The sequence below is a fragment of the Malurus melanocephalus genome, unplaced genomic scaffold, assembly GCF_030028575.1.
Source record: "Malurus melanocephalus ecotype Western Australia unplaced genomic scaffold, MMel_1.1 scaffold_274, whole genome shotgun sequence".
Lineage (NCBI taxonomy): Eukaryota > Metazoa > Chordata > Aves > Passeriformes > Maluridae > Malurus > Malurus melanocephalus.
The window spans coordinates 280,160-307,167 of NW_026623506.1; the positions used below are offsets into that span (position 1 = coordinate 280,160).

The 27,008-nt window shown below is 38.1% G+C and overlaps 1 protein-coding gene across 4 annotated transcripts in view; it reads left to right on the forward strand.

Moving 5' to 3' along the window:
- Positions 1-18,080, forward strand: part of MAEA (macrophage erythroblast attacher, E3 ubiquitin ligase) — a 49,432-nt gene extending 31,352 nt beyond the window's left edge. For 3 of the 4 annotated variants that reach the window (XM_057376220.1, XM_057376217.1, XM_057376219.1), the window contains 7 exons: positions 3,100-3,222; positions 4,106-4,219; positions 6,191-6,267; positions 12,401-12,509; positions 15,369-15,502; positions 16,209-16,404; positions 16,849-18,080. In XM_057376220.1, coding sequence (XP_057232203.1) covers positions 3,100-3,222; positions 4,106-4,219; positions 6,191-6,267; positions 12,401-12,509; positions 15,369-15,502; positions 16,209-16,404; positions 16,849-16,944 — 849 coding nt within the window. In that variant the 3' untranslated portion in view covers positions 16,945-18,080. The remainder of the gene's footprint in view (positions 1-3,099; positions 3,223-4,105; positions 4,220-6,190; positions 6,268-12,400; positions 12,510-15,368; positions 15,503-16,208; positions 16,405-16,848) is intronic. The other variant, XM_057376218.1, reaches the window with a different exon arrangement.
- Positions 18,081-27,008: the final 8,928 nt, after the last annotated feature.

Consider the following 27,008-nt stretch of genomic DNA (forward strand, 5'->3'; position numbering starts at 1 on the left):
TTTTCTCTGATAATAAATGTCTTTCTCTGGAATTTTCACTGTTGTAATGGAATTAAATAGTTCTTTTATTATAAAGTTCACCCAGTGTTGAAATAGTTACCCTTCTGATACCTGGTTAGTGACTGCTGTATAGAAGKGTAACTTAGTTCACTTAGTGCAATAGTGGTTTTTTAAGGCAGAAATTATAAAATCCAGGTGGTACTTCCTGGTTTGTACTGTGCTTCCCCTGTTGCATGTTTGGACAATTGTAGCTAATACTTAATCGAGGAAGTTCTCGTCCTTGAGACATTTGAGACTTCCAGTACAATTGTAGAACTTAATAAAAGTTTCATKAAAATCAATCTTCCTGCCCACCTCAGGTATTGTGTATTTGTAATCAAGTGATTTAGGTAAAGTTATGACAACGTACRGAGGCTGGAAAGTCAGTGCTAAGAGTTATGGTTTGATCACAGCACTGAAATAATCTGTGTGCAGGGTASGTTTCTCTTTAGTTCTGCAGTTCTGGCAGGAAAGTATTGCAACCCCCATTCCAGTGTGAAAGYTGGAAGTGTAAAATAAAGGGAGACGTTGGTGCTGTAAAGAGGGTAATTAAAGAGTTTAGAATTCCTCTTTAGTTTATATACAAGTCAGAAAACATTTGCCATGGTGCTGAATACTGTGTCATTTCGAGGGGGAGTGTGTGGCAACAGATTCCTTGCTTCTGCTTTTTCTGCACCTGCAAAATCAAGTGGCAACATTTCTCTAAAATTGTGTATTTACATTTACTCAATTTTATATGTAAATCAATTATATAAGAGAGGCATTTCATAGCAGCCTGTTAAACCTTAATCCTGTTTTGGAAGCTGAGAAAGACAATGTTTCTGTATGGTCTGCAGCCTGTGCAAYTCTGAATTGCAGAATACTTTCAAAAAGCTATTCAGGACTGGGGTCTTAATGGGGATTTTTGTGACTGGAACATGAGATACCTGTTAAAAATGCTAAACTGGTTCCCCTCCAGCCAAGATGAGACAGACAAAGAGTAGTCCCRACTGGCCTATGTAGAAGAGCTGTGCTGGTTTTATTAATCCTTTGATACTCCCCTTCTTCTGTTTCCTTAGTCCTAGCTAAGGAAGAAGCAGCAAGAGTAGACACCACCAAAAAAAGATGGGAAAGTATGATCAGATTAAAAAAACCCTGTGTGGCATGAGTACATGTGGGGTTTTTTAAAAGTTTTTTGCCCGATTGTGTCTTAGTATTTTTCTGGTATCAGTCTGCATGATTAAGACTTCTAACTACTTCTAATCAAATGCAAAAGCTATTTCTGTCTCCACAAAAGGATTTCTTAATGCTTTTTTTTATATTGTTCCTTAACTTTCTATCGAGTCAACAGAGAAGAAAATCCTATTTATTGGTGCAATTTAAATGTAATTGTTGGTTCTGAAAGAAACTCTTTTAATTTAAAATGTTCTTCTCTGTTTTCTGGATACATACTGTCTTTTTAATAGAGAAGGCTGCCAAGCTTTGACTTCTTTTGGCAACCGCRAATCTAATTAGCATTTCTGTTAAATAAAACCTTTCCCATTTTAAATTTTCAAAAGCAAAGTAGAAATTCCCTTCTTAGTTAAGAGTTTTGTCTGCCTCAGCTGCAACTGCAGTCTTTTTGCTCATAGTAGAGGGCTGCTATACTAATGCCTAATTGATAAATGCAGATAGGTGGATTCTCTCACTAGCTCATGGGCTTATAATAAATGCTTCTGTTATGCTTTTTTTTATTGTAATGATGCTTAAACTATAAAAAGCTAACAAATGAGATTAAACCAGTGATTTGTTTCTGTTTAGCAGATGCAATCCTTTTTTTCATGTAAAAGGAAATGCTTTCATTTTAATTTGGTGTAAAAGCAAATGCTGTTCATTAAGAGGGCACATAGCTCAAATAAGCTTGAGGAGATATATGGASATGTTTGTTTTTAACTTAAATGGAATTGTCTTTCCACTCAGCAGCTCTATGAAATGTAAGCAAGATAATGAATATGACTGCATTATATGTCAAGCTACTTACACAGATGAGTTAATGGGTAAGAGGTTTTTGTGTGGTCACCTTATAATGCACAGGAGAGTAATGCACTTTCCTTCCACTTGAGTGTATCATCAGAACAACTTCAGACCAGCAAGAAGACTACTTTCATGTTCTTGTAGGAATACTTTAAAAATACTGTTGTAGAATAGGTTGACATTCTTTCAGTCCATTTGCCAACACATTGATAACATAGGTTTTTATCCCTAAGGAGATGGGAAGAGTCAGATAAAGGCCAGTCTCAGTGTTGTTCTGTAAACTTAGCTGTTCTGTAGCTTTCTGAATTCTGATTTACCTGAATTTGATACCGCTAGAGCTGTGTGAGGCCCTTTATTCTTTTGATGTATGATCACAGCAACAAAACCATTTACCARCCTATAAAATATAGCTGCATGTTAATGTTTTGGTTGTAAAATTCAAGTAATTTGAGAAAGATTTAGTAAAAGCTGYGAATTCTACTGCACTTTAGAAATACATTTGGCGTAAGTTTCTGTAAATAATCTTTCTGATAACCCTAACATGATTTGGTCCACTTTTCCAACACTATTAGATTTCCTATATTTGTAAGGAAAAACTGGCTAATGAAATGCAAGATGTGAATGTGGCACAACTGATGCTAGTTCTAGTTTTCAGTTTTGTCTCATGGAAGGTAAAACTTTTAAGACTGTTAAGCTATTCTGACAACTGAAAATGCCATCCATTTCTGTGAGTGGTTTCATTCACTAGARCTGTGGTAATATTTGTGATAGTAAGCATGTCAGTTGTGTAGAAGACTACAAGATTCTAGGTGTAATCTTTAATATTTTTCTTGATTTTTGTGTTCTAGTTCTGTTATGTAACTAGACTCAGAGAACTGTTGTCACTATCAGAACATTTCAGTCCATGGAAATATCCTGTAATGTCTTTTTGCAAAGTACAATTGTAAAAACCAGAGGTCTTGAGAACAAAGTCKTTTATATCTCTGTATTCCACCTCCAGTGAAGAATTGCTGTGTAAAGTACAAGYACAATTTAACAAGAGCTACTTTCCTTTTATGTGTTTTGAAGGACTTGGTAAACATTGAGATGTTTTTGACTGCTAAAGAGGTGGAAGAGTCATTGGAAAGACAAGAGACTATGACTTGCTTGGCTTGGTGTCACGACAACAAATCCAGACTCAGAAAAATGAAGGTATGAAAATGTAACATGTTCACATTTTGCTTAAACTGTTTTCTAAACTATTTRGATGTTGGATATGGGCAGTTTGTTTTAAATTACAAGCTTTGAATGAGATCTTGTATATAAGTAAGGACAGTAAGTATATAAATCCTAAAAAGGCATAGGTAGTTGGAGCTAAACAGGCTCATGGATGTCAAACCTGGAACTGAATGATAGGCCATCTTCTGGATTCAGCATTGTCCCAACAAATTATTCTCAAATAAAATACAATACTCAGTTGGGTTTAGTGTAGTTTATAAGCAACTAAATGCAGAAATAGCCAGTGTCTTGATGCATGTAAACTTAAATTTATAACTGCATCCTAGTGAGACTACAACTCAGTTTATACATAAAGGTTCTTCATTCTCATGAAAGTTTCATTCTTAAGAATGGAATTAATTGGTAATCTCTGCCCTCAGGTTTAAATTTTCATACAGATTTTAGTCTTAATAATTTTTAACTGTTGGATATATGAGGCAAAACTTTACAGTAAAGCATTAAATTGCTGCGAGAAAAAAACAGTGAAGTGTGTTTTTTTCAAAAATGAAGGCTGAAATCTAATAAAATAATAAACACAAGAAGTCTCCCTCCAGCCACTGAGTACCATGAGCTGAACATGCTGTGTACTGGTTGCTATGCAGTCAGTTTAAATTTCCTTGTCTCTTAGATTATGTATTTCAAAACATGCTGTAATCTTTTATAGGGCTTGCAGAAATCTGTTTTTAACTGATATTAACCAAAATCCCTGCCTCCCTCAAAGATGTGTGTCTTATTTTTTTAAAGTAAGCACTTTTTTAACCAAAAATGTTAGAGTGCACTTAACAATAAGCAAAGAGTGACATTCTCTGTCACTCAGGGGCACCAAACTGAGAACGAGCCGAAGATGGGACGCAAAAGTAAATCGGCCAGTGATTACTCTAGAGAAAATGATGATCTTGTTATGGAAACCATTAAAGGAAAACCAGAATTGGTATGTAAACAATATTGCATAATTATTCTGTTAAAAAGTCCCCCTTGTGTAATCTTCAAATGTTAAGTAATATAAGAAATATAATTGGAACCTCGTACTTTTCCATCACTGATTTTCAACAAACAATAAATAAGGAAAAATGTYGCCCATCCTCTTTTTGAAAAACAAACAAGAAGAAAAATCTATTTCTGCAAGCCCTACACCTTTTTCTTTTTTTTGTTTCTTTTTTAATCAAACAAAAATCAAAGCTAAGGCTGTGAGAGATCAGAGTTGGAAGAAGAGAAATTACTATGCTTCTTTTTGAAACATAAACATTTTTTTCTGCTTGTAATTGCTTAGCTACTCGTCAGTGTTGATGTTCTAAAATCCCAGCCACCACCTACCTGAATGCAAGCCTTATCTAAAACCTAAAATGTTYGGCGGTCTGGGAACGCAGTCATGTAATCTTTACAGATATGAGCRGTCTGAAATCTTGTGAAGAGCTGCTGTGGGATTGTTTGAAGGCATAGAGATATGGAATRTGCATCATCTGATTGTCTAGGACTCCCTGCTACTAGTTACACTCGTCTGCAGAACCCATAGGGCCATGAGCTTGCACCTTACTTGAAAATTCATTTGTTTGGCATGTGGGTTTTGCTATTGAAATGTCTTAACARAACAGGAAGCCCTGGGATTTAGTATCTTTAACAATTAAAAAACTTGATCAKATTTTTAGTAGAAACAAACTAATTTAAAATTCTAAATGGGGAGTTTGTGTAGATGTGGATAAAAAGGTTGTTTAAAATCGTCCTATTGAAAGTATCAGAGAAGAGGAGAAATTTTTATTTTGTGCTAAATCTGGACTTGAATGCAGAAAAATTCATAGTTGAAAATTATTTCTTTCCTGTTCCTTAAACAAATAATTTTTAACATATAGCAGAATGCATCATTTTTATGTTCAAATCTTAAATAAGCAATTGTTGCAATGTGTGCACTAGTCACCCCAGGCAGCTTACTGATAGAAATTTGGAGTTGCTCAAATCTTCTGAAGTCACTGAGGAATTTTGATATGACTATGCTGATGGACAATAAACAAAAGGCAACTATTCATYAGAAGCATGGGTAAAGAAAAAASCACTCAGCAAGTGGAGCAGAGGAAYTCGGGGAATAGAGTCCTTTACATGATTCAGAGGACTTTGGGTTTTCAGTATTTTTGTAAGGTAATAAAACAGTTGACTGTGTCCCTGTAAAGAAGCATAGTGATTTGTTCTTTTATGGGGGGGAGAATTTTTACTTTTTAATTCCACATATTCAAAGTTTTTTTATAGATTTTGTGAACTGGTGATGGAATTTGATTTAAAGGGACACTGTCAACTTCATTAGGCTTCAAATTTTACCTTTTTCCAAAAACAGGTAAATGCCACTTGGGTTTTCTTGTTTGAGACTTGTTTCTAGCATGGCTTTTAGATGTTTGACAAGAGGAATGAGATAGAAGCTTGAAGAAAGGGAGGGAGGGTATTGCAGCAACTTGAACTTTGTGCTGGTTTTTGTTAATATTGGGGTTTTTCAAAAAATATTTAAAGGCTTGTTTCTTCCTTGCAGTCTTCTGGGTAAACCTTTCCTGTCTAAATTATCACAGAGCCCCAAACTACTGTTGAGTCTATCACTTTAAATTGTAAGAAAGTACAAAGAAACCACCTATTACTCTCATTTTTGTCTCAGGTAACAATGCTTTCAGTCATTACGAAAAAGTTCATCCCTGCTGAAGTTTTAAAGGAGGCAAGAGGAGGATGATTTTGTTTGCTTTTAGGGAATTCTTTGTTGATCTTGTCTGTAGAGTCAGCATTTCAACTTTTTTGCATGAATGCCTAAAAGCAAGCAAACAAGGTTGCATGTTATTAACACTTTCTTTTTTGTTGTGCGTATGTAGTTAACAAACCATGMGGTGCAACTTCAGCACCATCTAAGATCCTGTCTTGTCTTTCATCTCAGAGCTGTCTGGAGTTCAGCCTAAGGATTCAGGAGTTCATTGAACTCATTCGACAGAACAAGAGACTGGATGCTGTGAGGTATGAAATTAGGATGCTTTCCAAACAATTTTCTTAACAAGATGGTATTATGCTTCATYAGAAACATGTGACTGTTGTTGCAACACAGAAGCCCTGTAAAGCCTGTGAAGGGTCTCGCCTGGTATTGTCATCAGGATTTAAGCTGGGTTGAATTTGTTTTAAAGGCAAAGTGTCATTCCACAGATGTGTCTTTTTAAAGAATTGATGTTGTCACTGAAACTCTGCATCTTCTTATTCTTCAAAATCAAGGTTTAGAAAAATAATCTGTTTTAAAAAGCAAATGGATTTCTGGTGGCATACAGTGTAATACATAAATATATATTCACCCTTAATTAATTTTCAAGAGGTACAGCTCGTTTCTCATGGCAATTCATTACAGTTTTAATCATCAAAAATAGGAAAAGGTTAGTGAAACCTTCATCTAAAACTTTAACATTTCAATTTTGACTGAATTCTCTTCTGCTTTTCTRTCTTTATTAAGCTTTTTTGTTCTCCAAGTTACCTGCAAGGCTGGGTTCACCCCTTGTATTGATGCCTAATTTAGAATTCTGTATGGTCATGGGTGGAAAAGGGATGAGTATCTTAGTTTTTCTCTCCCTTCAACTGTCTCCAAATGAAGAAACCAGCTCAATATCYATTTTCACCCCTCAGTGGGGACTACAGAGACAAAGTAACAATGCCCAGGAGGGTTGTGAATCAGTAACTGGAGTCACACCTCAGCACTGCCCCACTTCAACTCCACAGTTTCTCTGACAATACTTTTAGTACCAACACATGAAGAAATTATGCGTCTGACTTAATAGTCCTGATTTAAGGTGTTGAAAAAATGTTCCAGGATAACACAGGAAACTAGTCCTGCTGAAATAACTGGGACAAAGAAATGTGTTGATAATTTGGTAAGTAATGAATGACCTTGCCAGCACCAAAGTGTGGTGTAGGTGGCAGAGCTACTGGAGCTCACATGTGCACAAGGGAAGGAGAACTCACAGGGGTTCTGTTTTTTAAGAATATTTTAAAGGATATTTAAACCTAAAGAGCACTGAGAAGTTCATGGCCCGAGTTGAAACTTTGTTGGTACATCCTGATAAGAACACTGTCATGCAGTATTTCTGTTAAGGAAGTTGCAAGTTCTGCTGCCCTTAAACCCAARCTGGGTACTGCAGAAATTGAAACATTTATTTGTGGCAGAACTGATTTTTTGGTCAGAGGARCACAAAGGTGTGTGAAAAATATAATAATGTATGTACAGACTGAAAACATTCTAGCATATTTGCAAGTAAAGATGGAGAAGCTCTCCTGCAGGGCAAAGTTTTAGGGTTATTTTCAGGTTTTATGTCTAATTTCATTCAAATCTGTGGCTTGCTTTGAGCTAACTAATATCATTCATACTTTGCCCTACTTGCACTTAAATCATCTTTGCTCTGGTCCCAGCCAATGCAAATGTGCAATCTGATAAACTCCAGCTAATTTTAATGTTAATAATTAAAACCAAAGATAATAATTAAAAACAAAACCTACAAACTAGYATTTAGATATGTGCACTTACCCTTTGATAGAATTACCAAATCCTAAAGAATTGTCAAGTACTTAAGAAAAGGATGAAAGAGACTCAACTCCATTATCTGTCTTCTGAAACCCATGCAGCTCTTTATACCAAATGAATACTGTGCCTTTAGCTTTATTCCTAGTTTGTTTCTTTGCCAAGTGTGCAGTCATGCATCTTAACAATGAGTAGTCCATGCTCTAAAAACTATTTTCTTTGAGCTACAGCTTCCTTATGTGGCTTGGAAACCAGAGGGCAGGCACAGAGCTGAAATAAGGAAATAGGCTGAGAATTGGGACAGCAGATAAGGTCATTCTGTATTTTATTGTTACTGGATATTTGTTTCCTTCTCATCCCTTTTCCACATCAGAAGTGATAAAATTTGCAAACTCAGCCCTCAGGAGGGCACAGCACACTTGTTGTGGAATAACCTGTATTACCATTGTCTCTGAGGTTYACAACTTAGAGCTCCCATCTATATRRCAAASAAGGCATCCCCATTGGGTGTTGTTAAGGGTGAAGTGTATAYATTCCATATAYCTGCTGAAATTCAGGGTTGGYATACATTTTATACTTGGCAATTGTAACTTGCCAATCATGGCAATGCTGCTTTAACTTCATAACCACCTGTAAAAGGAAAAGGAGCTATGGGAGTCTTTCTGTATCTTAATTCACTCCTCCTTTTTAGCTGGATGAGTTTTACTATTTTGTTCATTCAGACTTCAGCGTCTCAATGCCTCATTTCAATAATGTGGCTTAAAAATGTAAGTTTTTCCCGTTGAATTCTACTTTGTTTCAAAGTAAGTAATGAATGAGGGAATACATTTTGGGGAGGGGTGGCATAAATCTCATTGCTTTTAGCAAAGCYTTGCAACTTGTGTTTTTATTAGCTTGCTTCTGTTAAGTGCCTGCAGCAGGATTCTTTCAGTATTGTGTCCATAGTGCAATAAATAGGTCAGGCATCCATTAGAAAGCAGAGAAAGAGGCTGTTTACTAAGGAGTTTCCTGTATGAGTGGAACTGGGGGAACTGACATTTTGTTGAAACGCAGCTGGTGTTTAAATAAGTTTGAAAGCCTTTGCTGCCTGCTGAGAACCTCTGAAGTGACATTGCTTTTACATTAAAACTGATGGGAACTTCAAGTTTATACATCTTATTTAATAAGTATTTGAATTTGTGTAGCTTTTTAGAATATGAGTACAAACAGACTTTCCTCTAAGATATCTTATYAGAGTAGCCTTGAAAGTGTAAGTTTCAAGAATGTAAAAAACTGTTCTYGAATACAAAGACTAAATCTCTTAAATATAACACAAAGTTTTTTGCCTAGTATCATTAGCCTTTAACTCTCAGTCTTTAGGGTTTTTTTGTCAAATTTGTACCTACTACTAGGTAGTACCAATTTCACACTTTAGGAGCTCTCASTAATTTTCATTCAGGGAAATCTGACAGCATTCTGATATTTTGCTCTTGTGCAGTGCCAGAGATACACAAATTTCTCAGCTAAAAGCTTGACAAAACGTCATGTGYACTTCTTGTTTTGGGGATACTAAGGACAAAAAGGAGTAAATAAGAATAGCTGATAATGGGAAGAGAAAATGGCTACAGTCTATCATTTTAGTCAACTCCTCTCCTGAATGGTGAATGAACACTGGTTTTTTTGGTGCAGTGGGGTTGAACAGGGGTATAAAAACAGTGAAACTTTTGAGCACTCTGAGTAAAAATCCTGCTGGTTGTCATAAGGATCTGAGATAAAGGCATTCAGGCATTGGCCAAAACTGAATAGAAACAACTCCTTTCTTGATAACACCTTATATTCGTGTTCAATTATTGCTACTGCCCAATAATGTTCATTTTTATATTCAGGCATATGTAGGTATATYAATCTGTACACTGCAAATGTGTATCCTTTTGTAACAATTTACTGTACCCTTAGTGAACTGTAGGTCTTCAAGTCTTAGTAAATATTTGTCAAGTACAGTATGTCAGCTGTACCTGTGTGGGCTGGAGKGACACGCAAAAGATGATGGACTTTGTCTCCAAAGAGTTTACAAAATCATTCTGGGATTCAAAAACCAAAATTTTCTACCTRTTAGTTTGATCTGTCACAGGAATTTAGCTAGTGGCTTTGGAATGGTCTACTGTCAAGATTTAAAAATACTTTCTAAAAAAATTTAGCCCTGTGCCTTAGCTATACTGACTAGTGTGTGCTGAGGGTGGTAAAAACATAGCAATTAAACATTGTAAGGTTCACATAGACCTTCAAGAGTATAACAATGCTTCCACAGAGATGGAAATAGCTGAATGGCAAGGAAAGGGGTGATTAATGGCATGATGGCAAATAAGGTGTTACTACTTGTTGTATATTCCTAAGTAACTCCTAGTAGTTAGTGTGTCTTGCTTCCCAGTCTAAAAAAGACTTGAATRCTATGAATTAATGAACTTGCTTCACCATTAAAAGATATCTTGGTCTGTTTTAATTTCCCTGTGTTGGCTTTCAGTGGATAAAGTTCAGCCATTAGCATGCAGACCTTGTGGGAAACCTTCTTTGTTTTGTTTTAAAGAACACAGGAGGGAGGGAAAGTCAGGAGATGAAGACTAATGCAAGGTCACTTTAGAAAACCTAATTCATTCTGGCTGGACCCGAAACAAGCACCAYGCTCCAGGGTGTTCTGTACTTTGCAAGTGATGGAAGTGTTGGATTGCTGAGCACTTGTACAGAGAATAGGTATCCTACATTTAAAAAGTCTTAACTCCAGCCCCCTTGAACACACACAGTACATGTGGCCAGTGTTTGCCTGTCACCCCAATCTTCCTACAGACATGCTGACCTGCTGTCTRTAAGAGCAAATTGTGATGGCCTGGCAGGGAGGAGAACCTCAACACTTAACCAGGCTGGTGTAATCTCAAGTGTCACTTCAGTTTTACCATCACAGAACACAAGTGCACTCTGATCAGTACTTTACAGAAGACTTCTTTCCTCTCTTTTCTCTCATGCATGCACAGATAGTCATTTGTCTCAACTGGTGGATCTGAATTTTTTGGCTTGCCTGTTCTTTGTTTTYAAAAGCTCTTGATTTCATCTGCAGCTCTCCACTGTTATTTTAGCTTTCTTCCAGTGTGTCCAGGCTGTCCCTTCTCTCAGGCCAGGGGGCTTGTGCTTCTGCTCTCATAACAATTATCACCTGGGGAGCAATGTTTACATTCCTGAACTGCTCACCCAGCATAGGAAATTGGGTGGAAACAGTCTGTCCTACATAACTTCCATTGCTTCCTGGTTTGGGTGGGAGAGGAAATGGGAGCACTGAAACACTGCTGAAGAGGCTGTTCTCATGGTATTGATGACCTCAGTAGAAGTCAAATTCAGAATTGGGGAAAAAAAAAACTTACCTAGGTTTTCTTATTCAAGCCATGGAATGGTCATCTTGAAAATACTGTTACTAAAAGTAATTTAGGAATTAATAAAAGACTCTTCAAAAGTTAAAAAAGAGCAAACTCTTAGTAGAGTACTTGAGAGATKATTTGGTATCTTCCCCGTAATACAAACTGTGCTGAACTCACAGCATAGGGGAAAACTTTCCTACAATTTATGCAATGCCAGAAATTCAGTATAATGCWGGTTCCATATCCAGTTTACTGTGCTTCATCTGTGCACCACTGAAACAGGAGCTTTTAGCAGAAATCTTGAATCATCCAGTTTAAAGGCTGGAGGGTTTTCCTGCCCACTTATACTYCAACTTGAGAATTACTGATCTTGGAAAGACTAAAATGGGAAACTTTCATACAGGGTTTTAAAGTAGTTGAATAACCTTATAATCTGGTAACAATTTTGTGGTTTCTTACTATTTCCTGAAAAAYGTTAAAGTTTGTATCTTGGGTTTAAATATATTTCTGGTAATTCTGTCACTTTTTCCAAATACACACAAGGCTGAAAATGTGGATATCTCTTACAATCTGTATGTGTTAAAGTAAAAACATTTATACTAAAGTTCTACCTATTTTTTTATTTTTCTGGCCAAAAAAGTGTTGTTAACAAGATGTTTTCTATTACATTGCCCTACAATTTCTTGTAGTCTGTACAGAAAGTGATATTGCTTTCTAGCCTATACCCTTGTCCCCGACAAAGACATTTATTTAAAAGTAAACATTGCCCCAAATGTCAGTATAAACAGGGCAGGCATTTGAACACTGCTGATGTGTAATGAGTCTGGAAGAGCTGATTTTGTGCTGACTGCTTTTATCTCACTTGTGAGTGTATGCCAAGGGATGCTCATACACTGAGCCTGCATGAGCAGAGACATTTCTTCTAATAATCATGGTTGTTCTAGTTGTAGGTGAGACAAGACTTCACGATGGTGTAAAAAAATTCTGGTATCTAAGAGATTACAGTGTAAAAATGCTAATTCYTAGTCATTCTTGCATTCCCATATGCAGGATGTGTTTTCTCAAGTCTTATAAATGTACATAGAGCACTCTTGGAGTTCATATATTGAGAGCAGAATCTAGTGTTTTTCTCTGAAATCTTCCATAATTATCTAAATTTACTTGATTTGGAAACAGGACTGTCTAATAAAGTATCAATTCTGCATTTCAGACATGCAAGAAAGCACTTCAGTCAGGCTGAGGGAAGCCAGCTGGATGAGGTTCGACAGGTGATGGGAATGTTGGCCTTTCCTTCAGACACTCATATCTCTCCCTATAAGGTAACATCCTGCTCAAAATTCAGGGGTGCAACACAATAGTAAAACAGATGTTTTAGTTCTTTTTTCTGTACAGGAAACTGCATTGATAATATCAGAAAAATGTGGGGGTTTTTTATGTTACTTCCTAAATTCAACCTTTGTAAGAGTTYTTAATTTTAGTAACCAGTCCTTGTACATTAATTCAGATAGTATTGGTGTTGTTTCAGTTGGATTGTAATAGTAACATGGATTCATGCTAGGCTTACAATAAACCCAGCACTAGAGATCTGTGGGGCTGGAAACACAATGTGTAAATATACAAGAGATGGAAGATGGGGAAGTACAAAGAAAAAAAAAAAGTCTTTTGTTCAGCATAGAAAGCTGTGGCCTTAGTATACCAGCAGCAGCTTTTAATTGTAATTATCACATTATTGTTATTGCAGTGATTGGGATGAARAAAGGAAAGATGATTTGAATGGTCTGAAAGCAGTATTTTTGATCTTAAAATAAGCGTTTATGCAAATTAATGTAGATATTAGTGGTAATAGCTACATCCAAATTTGAATCAAACAAAATTCAGAGGTAACTGCTGTTTCACCAGACTGAGTTCTGTGGTCATGTGCTAATTCACTTCTTTTTAATTTGGCTTTGGAGGCAGAGGGTGGAGAAGAGTTGAGTTGTCAAAGCAAAACAAGATTTCCATGAAATGCCAAGCCAATATGTGGAAGTGCCAGTATAAACATGTTTTTTAAACATGATGATGAAATCATGGTTTAACAAAACAAACACACAAAAAAACTCTGAAACCATCAACCCACAGAATTAATAWGAGTTTGTTCACCCCAGAGTCCTAGAAGGATTCTGTTATTTTACATGCTAGATTTGATCTAAGTTATGAGCATAAGTGATAGATTTAGATAATGATAGTGTTAATGATAGTGTTAGAAGATTGGGTGTAAGATAGAGCTTATCATTATTCTAGTAGTTAGAAAGAAATAGGCAGGAAATGAAAATGCTGTATTTTGTYCTWWGGGCTCATTTGGATGGAATGTTYCTATGAGGGAGAGCAAGSAGAAAAAGCTAGGAKTGTTTCATGTTTAACCATTCAATTAGAACAAATTCCCTAATACTTATGGATATGACTGAAAACATTCTAGTTTAGGGAAGTTATGTTTTGGATTCTCTAATAATTACCTGGTTCAATACAATCACAGTGCATGCTTGTTTGGAATGTTGGCTTTAGAATGTTGACTACGAGTTCTGTGCATAAATGGCTTCTTAAAATGCCTTTAACARAGTCTGTGAGACCGTATCTCTAACTAACTGATTTTTATTAATCCAAGGAAAGAAGCATCTTCTATAACAATGAATAGAACTTTCTCTGGCTTTYCCTCTTTCAGGACTTTGAAGAAAACATTTACTGTTGTGGCAAAACAAGCTATTTTYTTTTGATATTCCTTGAACAATCTTATGTCACTGTGCCTTTCTCTAGACCACTTTTCTTGGACCCCAATCCAACCTGCTTTTGAACGTAGAATCATTGAATTGTTAAGGTTGGAAAACATCTCTGAGATCATCCAGTCCAACTATCAACCCAGCAGCACCACTAAACCATGTCTTTCTCATTTGCCGTGTCCATGTGGTTTTCTCCAGGCTAAGCACCCCGGTTCTCTCAACTGCTCTTCATCAGACTTGTGCTCCTGACCCTTCCCCAGCTCCACTGCCCTKCTCTGGATTCACTGCAGCACCTCAGGGTCCTTTTTATAGTGAGGGGCCCGAAACTGAACACAGGACTTGAGGTGTGGCCTTCATGCTGCATTCTAGGGATGGGGCATCCATAACTTCCCTGGGCAGCCATTTCTTCCTAATATCCAATCCAACCCTGCCTTCTTTCAGTTTGAAGCCATTCCYCTTGTCCTGCTGCTCCATGCCCTTGTCAAAAGTCCTTCTGCAGATCTCTTGTAGCACCTTTGGGTACTGGAAGGTGCTGTAAGATGTCCTGGATTATTTCTCCTAGTTCCCTCAAAGTGGGGTGTGCACAGTTGACAATATAATCAATATAATACATTACAATATTTATAATATCTGTATGATAAATATTATATATGGTAAATTAATAYTGTCACTTCTCATGACCAAAATGCAGGTTATGGATACAAAGGATAAGAAGAAAGGATTAGGTCTCTGCCTGTATAGATAACACTAAGTTTATTTTCAAAGGGTCTTACATGACTCTAACAGCATTGCTTTTAGGGTTCAATATATCCTTGACCTGTGGATTTAGTTTTCATTTCTATGAAAAAGAAAATTGTGCCTTTAATTACTATTGCCTAACTTGTAGACAACACACAGCAATAATTTTGTCTCTAAATTAGATTAGTTTATGTAAGCTCTCTCTAACCTGGGGTTGTGCCACCTTCTTCAAATTAAAATCTTTTTACAAAATTCTGTGAATATTATATATTGCAAATGATTAGCAGCAGAATTAGCCTGACTTGAGTTAAAAACACTGCTGACTTTTGATGTTAATAGTTCAGAGGCTGTAGAGGAAACATTCCACTGTACTAATGTTGTTTCCTAAGTAGTCCACCATTCTAAGAAACTAAATGGAAGAAGTAACCTCACCTGCTTTGATTAGAACATTTGGCAGATGATGGAGATTGAATATTGCTCCAGCTATTTCAAGTAATACTTGATTTAATAAAGCAGTGCTAAAAGGTACTTTTTAAACAAGTATAACCACACTGTGCATTAGCGTGTCCACTTCTGTTTTGTGATGGGTTTGCTTGAATGAGTTTTGTACAATTTGTCACTCCCAGGCTTTTGTCCCCTGGGACAATTAGATTGAAAGCAACTTATAGTTGTGTTGTTTTTTAACAGGATCTCTTGGACCCTGCTCGATGGAGAATGCTGATCCAACAGTTTAGATATGATAACTACAGACTACATCAGCTGGGAAACAATTCTGTATTTACTATAACACTCCAGGCAGGCCTTTCAGCTATAAAAACACCGTATCCTTTAATGCAGATATWACTGGCGAGTGAAAAAACCTTTTGGGATTTTTTTTTTACTTATGTATGCTTTTCAGAAAGCTCCAATAAGAAATGTGACACTTCAATATTTTTGCTCWTGAGTTGATCAAATGGAGTATAAATTGGTCACTATTAAATTAAGGGGAGATTATAATAAATAGCATTATGGTTTAGRAAAAAAGCATGCCCAAACAAAAATGTTAAGGTAAAATGCAACATTGTGTTTGGTTTGGCTGTCTTTTCATATGTCTTAAATTAGTGAATATGCCTGCAGCATTATTGAGCTGGGTCACGATTACTGTTTTTTAAGCACTGAAACACAAATTTTAACTGCCAGGTTTTATATCAATATTCAAATATATCCTGCATCTTTTGAAACTTAGTTGGGTTTGCTGCTTACTGTCTTGTGCTGTAGAAGGGCTGGTGCTGCTGGAGTGCTGCACCTGAGAAGCTTTACCTCTGCAGGCTGCTACACGTGTTTTACTCACTCTTGTTCCTTGAAACAAAGCAAACCCTTGATTCTTACAATGYATACATTAAACTTGAATTAACTGTTCCTTTATGTTTTGTGACCTGGCTTCTGTTGGCACAGCTGACAATTTTTTTAAATTTTAAGGTTTCCCATAGAATGGGAGACTGATTTTGGTTTCATTGTGGTGCTTGTTCCCTAACTTGCTGCTAACAGACAGTGTTATAAAGAGGATGGGAGCTCAAAAAACCCCGACTGCCCTGTGTGTAGCAAATCCCTGAACAAGCTGGCTCAGCCTCTGCCGATGGCACATTGTGCCAACTCCCGACTAGTCTGCAAGATTTCGGGGGATGTWATGAACGAAAATAATCCTCCTATGATGTTACCAAATGGATATGTCTATGGATACAATGTAAGTGTTGGAATCAATGACTTACTGAAGGCTAAAATAATTAGCAGTGGTTAGTAAAATATGCTAGATCAAAATAGAGCTTATAAACTTAGTCAGACTTGCTAGAACAAAATAAGAGCTTATAAATTCAGTCAGAAGCTAGAAAAACACTTCTTGCACTGATTTTTTTAAGGACTATATATTTAGCTGTTTAAATTGGTCTTAATGAAGACATATTAATGGTCACATAGCTAACTATGTGAATTTATAACGTGAGATCAAGTGGCATTGGAAATCTTACCCTCCAGAGAGCAATAATGTAGAATAAGTAACTTCTTGGGGGCAAAGAAGTTTTGACCTCAGACCACAACATTTTTTTTAAATTAAAAGTTCATTTCCTGGAGAGCTCAATAATGCTTTGAGTTATTGTTGTGAATATTATCTTTTGGTTTCACTCTTTTTCAGTCTCTGCTTTCTATTCGTCAAGATGACAAAGTAATTTGCCCAAGAACCAAAGAAGTCTTCAACTTCTCACAAGCTGAGAAAGTCTACATCATGTAGGTCCGTAAAACACACGATGAAGTGCCGCTGGAATTTTGACACAGTGTATTTTGGCATACCCTGTAAAGGGGGGGGCCTTAATGTGTGGCAAAGAAGCAAAATCTGCCACCTTGGGGAGCAGACCTGTCGGTGGCATTATTGTTTCTTGCGACCAAAGATCAATGAGCAACAATAAACACTCTTGAAAGGAAAAAAAAAWAAATAAAAAGAAGAGAGGAATTATTACTTAAGTTTGTACTTGAATAAAAAACACACAAACAAATTTTGATTGTTAAGGTTTTGTAACATAAGGTCAAAAATTGGACTCTTCTCAAAGAAAAGTACTTTCATCTTCTAAAGGATAGCTTTCTTTAAAGATGGACACTTGCACTGGGGGAAAASTTACAACAGATTTGAAATTAAATCCATTTTTCTTCCCTCTTTTTCACAATTGTCCAAGACCCTTTTGTTATCAAAGATCTCAGTACTACCAACATGTTCTCCTTTAAGCTCCTCTTTGCCTTCTTTATGATCCTCTGGTGAAGTAATCCTGAACATGAATGATGTAACTTATTTCCACGGGAAGATATTTTTGATGTCTTTGACACAAGGTGACTTCTCTGGAGGATCAAATAGGGACTGGTTTGAAGGAGTATGAAGTCTTTTTCCAAACCCAAATATTTTAAGGAGGTTGCATAAGTATCAAGAGGAACTGAGAACATTTCAGGCAAAATCCAATGCTTGTTTAAATGTTCTTTTTCCAGTCTACCATAGTGTTAAAGTCCTTCTAAAGTTATTAGTTATGTGCATAGGGTTCAATATGAAATCATTAGTGCTACTGCCTTATTTCTTGCTTTGAGAATGTACTCACATGACAATGAGCTGGTATTCTTAAGTGTTGGGCGAAGTTTCTGAAGATGCCTTGCAGGATGATTACATAATTTTAGGGTCTCAATAGTATTCATTACTGAAACTAATAGTTCAGTTTTAACAACTGCAGAACACATCCTTATGACTTTTCAAAAGAATTAAACCATTGTAGTTTAAACAAAACCATATTGTAGAGGTTTGTATTTAGCGCTTATTTTTGCATGTTGATGTTGATTAGCTAATAAAAGATTGTAAATGTAAGACATGTTAATAAAAATTGTTTTCCATTTCTTGATTATATAAAATTACAAAGTTGTTTCGTGTTTAAATGTAAAAAAATTAACTCTCTTACAGTGGCCTCTCTTAAAAGGTGTGTAACTTTCAAGTGTTGGTTTTCAGTGTTCTGCAAGATTTTAAAAAAGAAAGAAAACTAACAACACATACACGATAAAAAAACCAAACCAAAAAATCCCCCAGCAAACCTACAAAATGCCCCACAACAACCATAGATGCTCTTCTTCAGAGCATTTCAGTCAAAGACACATTYTTGGTTTAAACTTTTCATATATTAACAGTATACTCAAGGGTTTTTTTCTCTCTCTTCCTAGAAGATTGCCTAATGTCCTAGAGCCTTTCTGTTAATAAAATATTGTGGGKGATGTTAGGTTTGGGTTTTTCATGCTTTAAAAGCACAGTCAAAGGACCACAACTTCTTTTCATGTTCAACACTTGAAGTTCACAGATATCTCTAAACTGATTGTACTAGCCACTGTGAGATGGTAAATACAGCAGGATTTCTGGGGAGGTGTGTCTGAAAAGGTTCCATTTTCAGCATCATTATTGATGCTTCAGAACAGATTTGTCTGCAGTACTGCAGTGCTGCCAGCTTGGCACAGGGCAGTGTTCATGCAYTTACTGCTGGGTCTCTTCTCTGGACATTTTCTGAAGTGGCAGATTTAATGATTCCTTGGAACAAAAGCAGTGTGCAAGAGTAGGTGGAGACAGATTCAGAGAGAACTTACATCACTAACTGGAGTAATTTGCCATCAGTTATGCAGTAACTGGTCTCTTACTTTCTCCTGGGGCCAGAGCTGGAACATCCTCAACTCAGAGAGGGAGAGGATGTCACCCTGAGAAGCAGTGTCACTCAAACCCAAGTGGAATAGCACTTCTGTCTCTTTGGGGCACTGCTTACAGAAATTCATAAAAKGCCAAAGCAGGAAGGAATCAGTAGATTTCTATTGGACCTGAGGGATTGTGTGATAATTGCACAACAATTGTAGGGCATGGAAATTGTTGCTTTTGCTTCTCTTACGTGCCAGTTAGAGCTGTGGTTTCCTGAGATTTCATTTTTTTTTATTTCTGTGACCTGAGCAGAGTGGTGGAGAAACCCACAATCCCAAAAAAACTAATTTGGGATTGGAGAACAGCTGTCCTACAAGGAGCACCACCATTTATGGGAGGTGTGATTCCAGAGGGCCAGGTGCCAACATGAGGACTCGGTCCCTGATGCTGTATTTTAGGAGAGGTGTTCCAGAAGGAGCATAGGGGAGCTTCAGCTGTTGGTTACTGTGATTGCTCGCTTGGGAAATTTGCAGCCACACAGCTTATCTCACAGATGGCCCCGGACATCAAACCAAGAGCAGCAGGTGACTCAGTAAGTACCAAGTTATTTGGAATGGTAGCAGCTCTCTAGTAAAGCAAAGGGTGTTTCTTCTTGTAAGCTGGCTCAGCTGGAAATTAACAGTATCCTTCACTGTMATGTTTTTTGCCTTGCCAGRCAACTYAACAAAATGAGACTCRAGGCTCTGGATTTTGGWTGCTGTGTTCCTGTTTGAAGGCAGMACTTTGTCCCAGTTGTGSTCAGGACAGGTTCCTCTGATTTCCACACTGACACCGAGGATGAAAATTGCTTTAATCTTTTCTTCTGTTTGCCCTTCTGTTTTCTAAAGCCCTGCTGTGACTCCTGAAGATTTCCCACTATTGCAAAAAATATATAMTGGTAACTCTTCACAATGCCATGAGGGTTTTTTGCACGTGTTTCAGCTTCCATTATYTTCCAGGCTGAGAAGGGTTCAGAATGCTGAGGTCACAACACTGTGTAGGTAGGAAGTAACTAAGCTGATACCAAACATTTTGCTGGAAGCTTTAAAGACTGATGGAATGGCCTTGGGTTTGTTTCTTTTTTAATACAAGCATGGCCTTTCCTTCTCAGTAATAAAATTACTTCTTGGGGAAAAAAAAAAAAAAAAAGAAAAAGAAAAATATTATTTGGGACAGGAAGAATGAGAAAATTRCAACTGGAAATCTGCCAAAAGGAAGCCTTTGAACATGCTTAATGGACCACTATTCAGGAAAAAAAAAACCTGAATACACTGACTTGCTTTTTTTCAGCTTCAGGTAGCCTCAGCAATGTGTTGGGAAATACACTAAACACTTATCAAGGATGCTTTGAGACTCAACATTGTGGCAAAATAGAGGTCACTTGGTATAAGAAAATGAGTATTTAAAACTTTTCCTTCCTGGTTTTTCATGTTCCATAATGAGGCATTCTGAACTAGTGCACCAAATAAAGCCCAGCCCAGATCCACATGACAGTGATCAAGTGATCTTCATCTGATCCTTGAACAGATAAATGCCAGTACTTTCCTCTGATCACTGAATCTGTAACAATTCCTTGTTTGATGATGGATGGGTTCAGATATTCACCTGGTTCTCCCTGCCATCATGCTTTCTAAAGCTTTGGTGTCTGGTTGGTTCTGCAGTATGCAGCAGCCACACTGAGAGGCAGCATTTTCTTAATTCAGTCATTTATTTTAAAGTCTTAGCCTTGTTAGCTACACTCAGAAGTTTTCAGCCACTCAACTTTTTCTGTTTTAGAAAGAAATGTAGGATGGGCAGAGCAGGACAGCAGAATTTCTTATCTGTAGGTTCTGGCACATAAGGGGAAAAAATGCCATCAAGGCAGCAAAAAACTACAGCTCAGTTACTGTTCCATGTGAGGGCTGAARAKGTTTTTGCCACAGCAGCTGTAGAGSCAGCACAAAAYRGTTCTACCTTTTGTGAGAAATTCAGTGTGTATCAGAGCTAGGCACTGAAAAAAAAAAAATCAYCCTAAGAGGTCTAGTCCTSATCTCAGTACATGGCAGTTCTTAAYATCAAAAATATAATCAGCYCTCACTGCTAGCTGGCAACAAGTTGATTTTACTGAGGAGCTCATAGTTTTGAATCAGATCTTTTAGACTACACCATTAAATCCTGCTATTTGATCATGTTAAAATTATCAGAGATTTGTATCCTAAGCCAGAGGAAACCAGCTGTAAGATAAGTAACACCACAAGAAGAACGATAGGAAATAGCRGAACAACAATAAAGAGAAAGGGCTGCTGAACAAGAAAAGCTGTTTGGTTTGACTCATTAAAAATGAGATCAAGCGTCAGGGTAAAGCTAAGAAATGTTATCAGCCAGTTACCTTTCAAAGAGATTAAAATAACTGAAGCTTTTAAAAATGTAAGAAAGAAGAAAAAATTAACATGGAAGTACTGTGTGATAGAGATCCAGATTTGATTACAGAACTGCACCCAGCACCTTGCTGCTTGCTCCTAATAAAGATGGGAATGTGCGACATTGGTGGGCGGCGTGGAGAGGGAGATGCACTGAGAAAACCAGAAATAACTTAGCAACATGGAAGTGAAAGAAATTGTGCCTAGTTATAGAAACCAAGTGATCAGACTCCTGGGATTGTTAATTGTTCAGATCCAATGGAAAGAAGCTGCTCTAGTATCCAGTCTGGGAATCRTAGAATCAGAATGGTTTTGGGTTGGGAGCAACATTGCAGATCACCTTGTTCCAACCCCCTGCCATGGGCAGGGATGCCCTCCACTAGATCAGGTTGTTCAGAGCTCCATCCAACCTGGTCTGGAGCACTTCAAGGGATGGGGCAGCCACARCTTCTCTGAGCAYCCTGTGTCAGGGCCTCACCACCCTGACAGAAAGGAATTTCTTCCCTATAKCCAATCTAACTCCACCCTCTGCCAGTCTGAAGCCACTGTCCCTTGTCCTGTCACTCCATGCCCTTGTAAAAAGTTGCTTTCCAGCTTTCTTKTAGTCCCTTTAGGTTCTAGAAGGTACTGGAGGGTCTCCCCRGAGCCTTCTCCAGGCTGAACACTCCCAGCTCTCTCAGCCTGACMCCACAGCAGAGGTGCTCCAGCCCTCTGATCACCTTYGTGGCCTCTTCGGGACTCTYCWGCAGGTCCAGATCCTTCTGATGTTGGGGCTGCAGAGGGGCTGGTGCTGCTGTGCTGGAAGCTGGAGCACAGTCCTGCATGTTCAGGTTGTATCTCACACTGCATTTGGAGCAGAGAAAGCACTGAGSTCTTCAGTTTCCCAAACTAAAGAGGAAAACTGAAGCTGGTTAGTGGGGTATAACATCTGTACCTACTCCTTTGACCCTATTTCCTATCCCGTAAGATTCATTTTTATGTTGTGCATTTTTTAAGGAAATAGTTATACCTACCCCAYGGAGCAGAGGAACAAATTTTCCCAGGGAGATCATCTGCATTCACAGCAAGGACCTTTTCCTGACAGAGCCAGAAGGAAGAATGAGGAGAAAAAGATGATAAGGTCTATTCACTTCAGGACAAAAAGATCTYTAACTAACTTAAATATTTTGTTCCCCACCCATGGAGATCAAGCAGGATCATATAGACAAATTCTCCAAAAGGAAATAAACAGATAATAAACCAGTAGATAATTTCCTTTTCTTTCTTTGCRAACCTCAGCAAGACAAATTACTCAGAAGAGCCAGGAGCAGARCTGTGGGAAGTTCTTCAGGGTGCCTTTGCAATGCCCCTTATGGAGATGTCTCCTCTTGCAAGTAGCAGCTTTAGGGACTCAAACCAGASAAATATTTTATTAAATACTGGAGGGGTCAGGGGAAAATTGATCTTAGAGAAACTCAAATTGCCCTGGATGCAGTCATTAAGGAAAACTTTGTATTAATTGCTGAGAGGAAAGGAATCATCCTGGCATTGTGCTAACACCGTAACTGGAACCAGCTCTGTGCCCTGCTGGCAGAACTTGCTCTGGGAGGGCAAAACCCCAACAGGCAGGGTTTGAACCCCTGGCTGCTTTGTTGCTGCCCCCCTCCTTTTGAGGTGGCTCCTCAGTAGAGGCTGTTTGATCAGTGGGGTGGGGGAAGAGGCTCTTTCTCCATGAGGATCGTGACACGGTTTTCTATTTTAAAACTCTGCTCGCTCGAGTCGCTGTCTCATTGTCCTGTTCATCTGTGCACAGGAGCTCGTGAAATTATTGATCCTATTTGTGGCCATGAGGAACATCAGTTTACAGGGCTGGCTCCCACCATAGGAAATGGAGAAGAATTGGGGCTGGATGGTGGAGGATGCACCAGGAGAGCATCTCTGTGAGCAGCTGCTGGAGTGAGGGAAGCAGCAGCATCGTCCTGTCTGTGCCACCTGCAGACATYTGAGCAGTGTGGGGGTTCTGCCATGGAGGGGAGAGGAAATTCCCATTTCAGGAGTGCTACAGCCTGCTTCCTCACTCCTCCTGGAGTCAGCACCAGGCTGGAGCCAAACAGGCGTGGAATCCAGACTGTAAACAGATCTTGCCCTCAGGGCATTTGCACCTTGCCCATTCTCTGGGCACAAAAGGTGCTAAAGCAGCTGAGGTGCCAACCTGAGTGTGTGGGGGCTGAGAAACGGCCACCTCCAGGAGGAAAAACCCTGGAATGGCACAAACACCATGGACTGTGTGATCCTATCTTGTTAGATGGTCAGACAGTGAAGAACAGATGAGAATTGATGTCGCTGATGCAAATCTGTTGGCTTYTCTTTTCCAGCAGCACTTTGCAAATGTTGATCTCAGATATACATACCCTCTGATGATCCACGCTTTGTGGCATCTGTTTTCTTYGAATGTCACTGTCACATCCATTGCCAGCTCTCTAGCTTCATGCTGCATTATCCTACTTCAAAAAAACAGCAAATAAACAGCTTTTAWAGCACAGCTAATGATTCAGTTTAACTACCAGGTGCAGAGAAAAGCCCAGAGGCTGCAGCTGAATTGCTGTTTTGATTCTTCAGTGAGTAATAGACCTTCTTTAACACACCTGATTTTTATAATAATTGGATAGAATGTCACCTGCCCTGTTAAGAGAGAAGTTATCCTACCCTTGGCCAAAACATATTCCCTGTGTCTCTAGAACTTTCTTCTGAGGAGGTAAAATTAAGAATTCCTCACTGAAGAAAGATTAGCAGCTGCTGCATCCAGAAATACCTCCCTTGTTCTAAACCAATTAGCAAAGGATAATGACTGGTTTCTTTGCATTKGGAAACCACAAATAACATCGCCTGTGATCTCTGTGTTTGAGGGTGTGAGATGCTGGAGTAAAATTTTATCTGAATAAAACATTTGTCTTAATTCTTTCCCTCCACGTCTCGTACTTCCAGGATCACAATGCAAAGAAATCAGTGTGCTGGTGCTGCTTTTGTCTTSGCTGAAGAAGCCAAGAAGAACATTTGAAACAGTGAACCTTACACTCAGCCTCTAGTGTCAGCCTCTTTGCAAATTATTATTGCAAAATAACACCTCAAAGTGTAGGTGAAAATCGTGCTCAGGTGAAGAGATGCTAAAAGGTCTGGGCTAAAATGTGAAGTGTCATAAAACAAGATCCTTGAATGTTCTAAAACTTCGTGCCAATCCCATTAAATAAATAAATAAAGTACATTAAATAAATAACATACGTTAAATACATTAAATACATTAAATAAAGTATGTATCAGTTCTATTGAAATACCAAAGATTAAAAATACAACCTCACAGCTTCATCTGCTCCAGAGGGGCTCCTCCCACCATTAGAGGAACCTTCCTATCACCCTTCTCTCTCATGAACTAATTGAGCTTTGAAATTTGGAACATTCCCGAAAACTTCCAGTAGTTGCTTTTAACTCAAGGACATTTCAAAGGGACACAATATCCTTTTTCTTACAGTCTATTTGCAAAATACCCTCCCTCTGTGCTTCCTTCCCCAGGATCCACTGGCAACTCCACAGCACAAGTAGCCAGGGTCCTGCTYCAACAATTACTGTCTGAGTCACCAGACAGGATTTTCATGTCCTGCCATCTCTGTTTTGTGTAACTCTTCTCCATAACTCAATGCCTTCCAAATGAGCCAGATCTCCCGTGTCCTGATTTTAGATGTCGAGCCTCGAAACTATTTACAATCCAGGGCTGTTTGGTTCAAGCACATCTGTCAGAAAAACATCATCATGACACAGAGAATCTGTTYCCTCACTGGTAAAATATGTGCCTGTTTTCCAGTTTGAATTCATCTTTTGTTTCTCGTGTTTTTCACTGCCATACTCAGAACCATTTAATATGTGATATTTTTTCCCTGAAGATATTTTTATATGATGAACAAGTTACCTCATAATCATCGAAACTGATTTAAATCTTTATTAATAGGCACTTTTGCAACTATTTCTTTTCTATTGTTTCTTCTTGTATCCTTCCTATATGTCACAGAATTTTTTTAAGAACTTTGTAAAATGCATATTGTTTTAGTAATTGCTGACCTGTTTACACATTTTACAGAGCTTAAACTACTTCGTACTTTCCATTATTGCTGTGAAACTGTTTAACCCTGCTGTTCCCACAGTGTGATTCYATATAATAGAGACACATTTGAAATTTAATGGTGGCTCTGAAATAGCAAGAGCTGCTRCTTTTCTAAGCAGCAAATGCAGAGCATGGATTGATGTTAAAATATTCCYGTGCAGTTCAAGATCTGTGATACTTTTGAAGAGACCAAGCAGYGTATTTTTGCAACAAATGAATTTTGTTCCCTAAGGTTTTTATTGCACCATTTCAAACAGAGTTCAGACAGTGATAGAAGCATTTGGAGATGAGARAAACAAATCTGATTGCAGATAATTTGGATTCCTTGCAAGTAAAGTTCACACAGATGTAAGGAACCTCTCCATGTTCCTATCATCTCCTCTGGAGTCACTTTAACCAACCTGTGGTTATGGTGCCCAGGGCAGTATTTTGGCAGCTCAGTTGTAATTTCAGCACTGGCCTTTCAAGGAAGAGCCACTTCTATGCCAGGAGCAGGTTTTACAGTTATAATAAGAAGGGAAAAGAAGTTTTTCACCARCTTTTGTGCAACCAAACATTTTTCATTTATTTCTTAACCAGCTCAAATATCGTCCATATTGATATTTTTACTGGCTTTAGAGTTTTAGGAGGAGGGAGTGGTTTTGTTAGGAATTATTTTTTGGGGGGGATTTGGGTTGGTTTTATTTGTTTTAGGTGGCTTGTGTGTGTGTGTTCAGAAAAAAGGCAAAGTGTGGCTCTAGTCCATTTTAATGTTTCTGTATTTTTAKATATTCTGGTTTACTCCATCCATTTCCCTCTACAAGCACAGTCATTCTTCTTGGAAAATGCCCATACCTTCAGTKTTTTCTCAGAGACATGTGCTCTCTTTTAAATTGTCATAAAAATTAGTTTCTGTGATACTCAGGAATGCTTTGTTCAAATAAAGTCTCTTCTTTGCCTATTTTATTGTGAGACTGTGATTATGTTTAAAAGTTCTGATCTGTTTCAAGATTTATTCCTGGAATAATTGGGATGATTCTTGTAATGCTTGGAAATTAAATTCTTGGAAACAGTGTGGCTTTGTACAGAGATGGAAGATGCAACAGAGAATATGGGTGAAAGGGTTGTGAGTGGAGTTCTTAACAGATGTTAAATATGTGTCTGTGTGTGTGTATATACAGATAAATCTAACGTGTCACTTTAAATTTCTGAAACGTAGCTTTGACGGTGCTGGGTTAATGGATGGTAGAATTTAAGGTCTTTGGAATCTTTTTCAACATAAATGACTTTATGATTTTCACAGGTGACCCCTAAGGTTTTGGATCTGGCACATCCACCCCATAGCCACAGGTTGCTGCTGCAAAACTCAAATCCTACATTTTAAAAACAAAACGAAAGAAAAAGTCTCGCTGTCAGTGAAAACGCTCTGTAGTTAATGCTAAAAGCACCGAGCGAGATTTCCAAGGCGGGACTTTTGCCAAGGAACAGCGGTGTCAGCCTCAGCCTTTGCCGGGCTGGACGGGCTACAGGTGCTCCTGCATTGCCACCTGCTGGGGACTGCGCCAGGACAGCGACAGACCCGGACACGGGGACAGGGGACA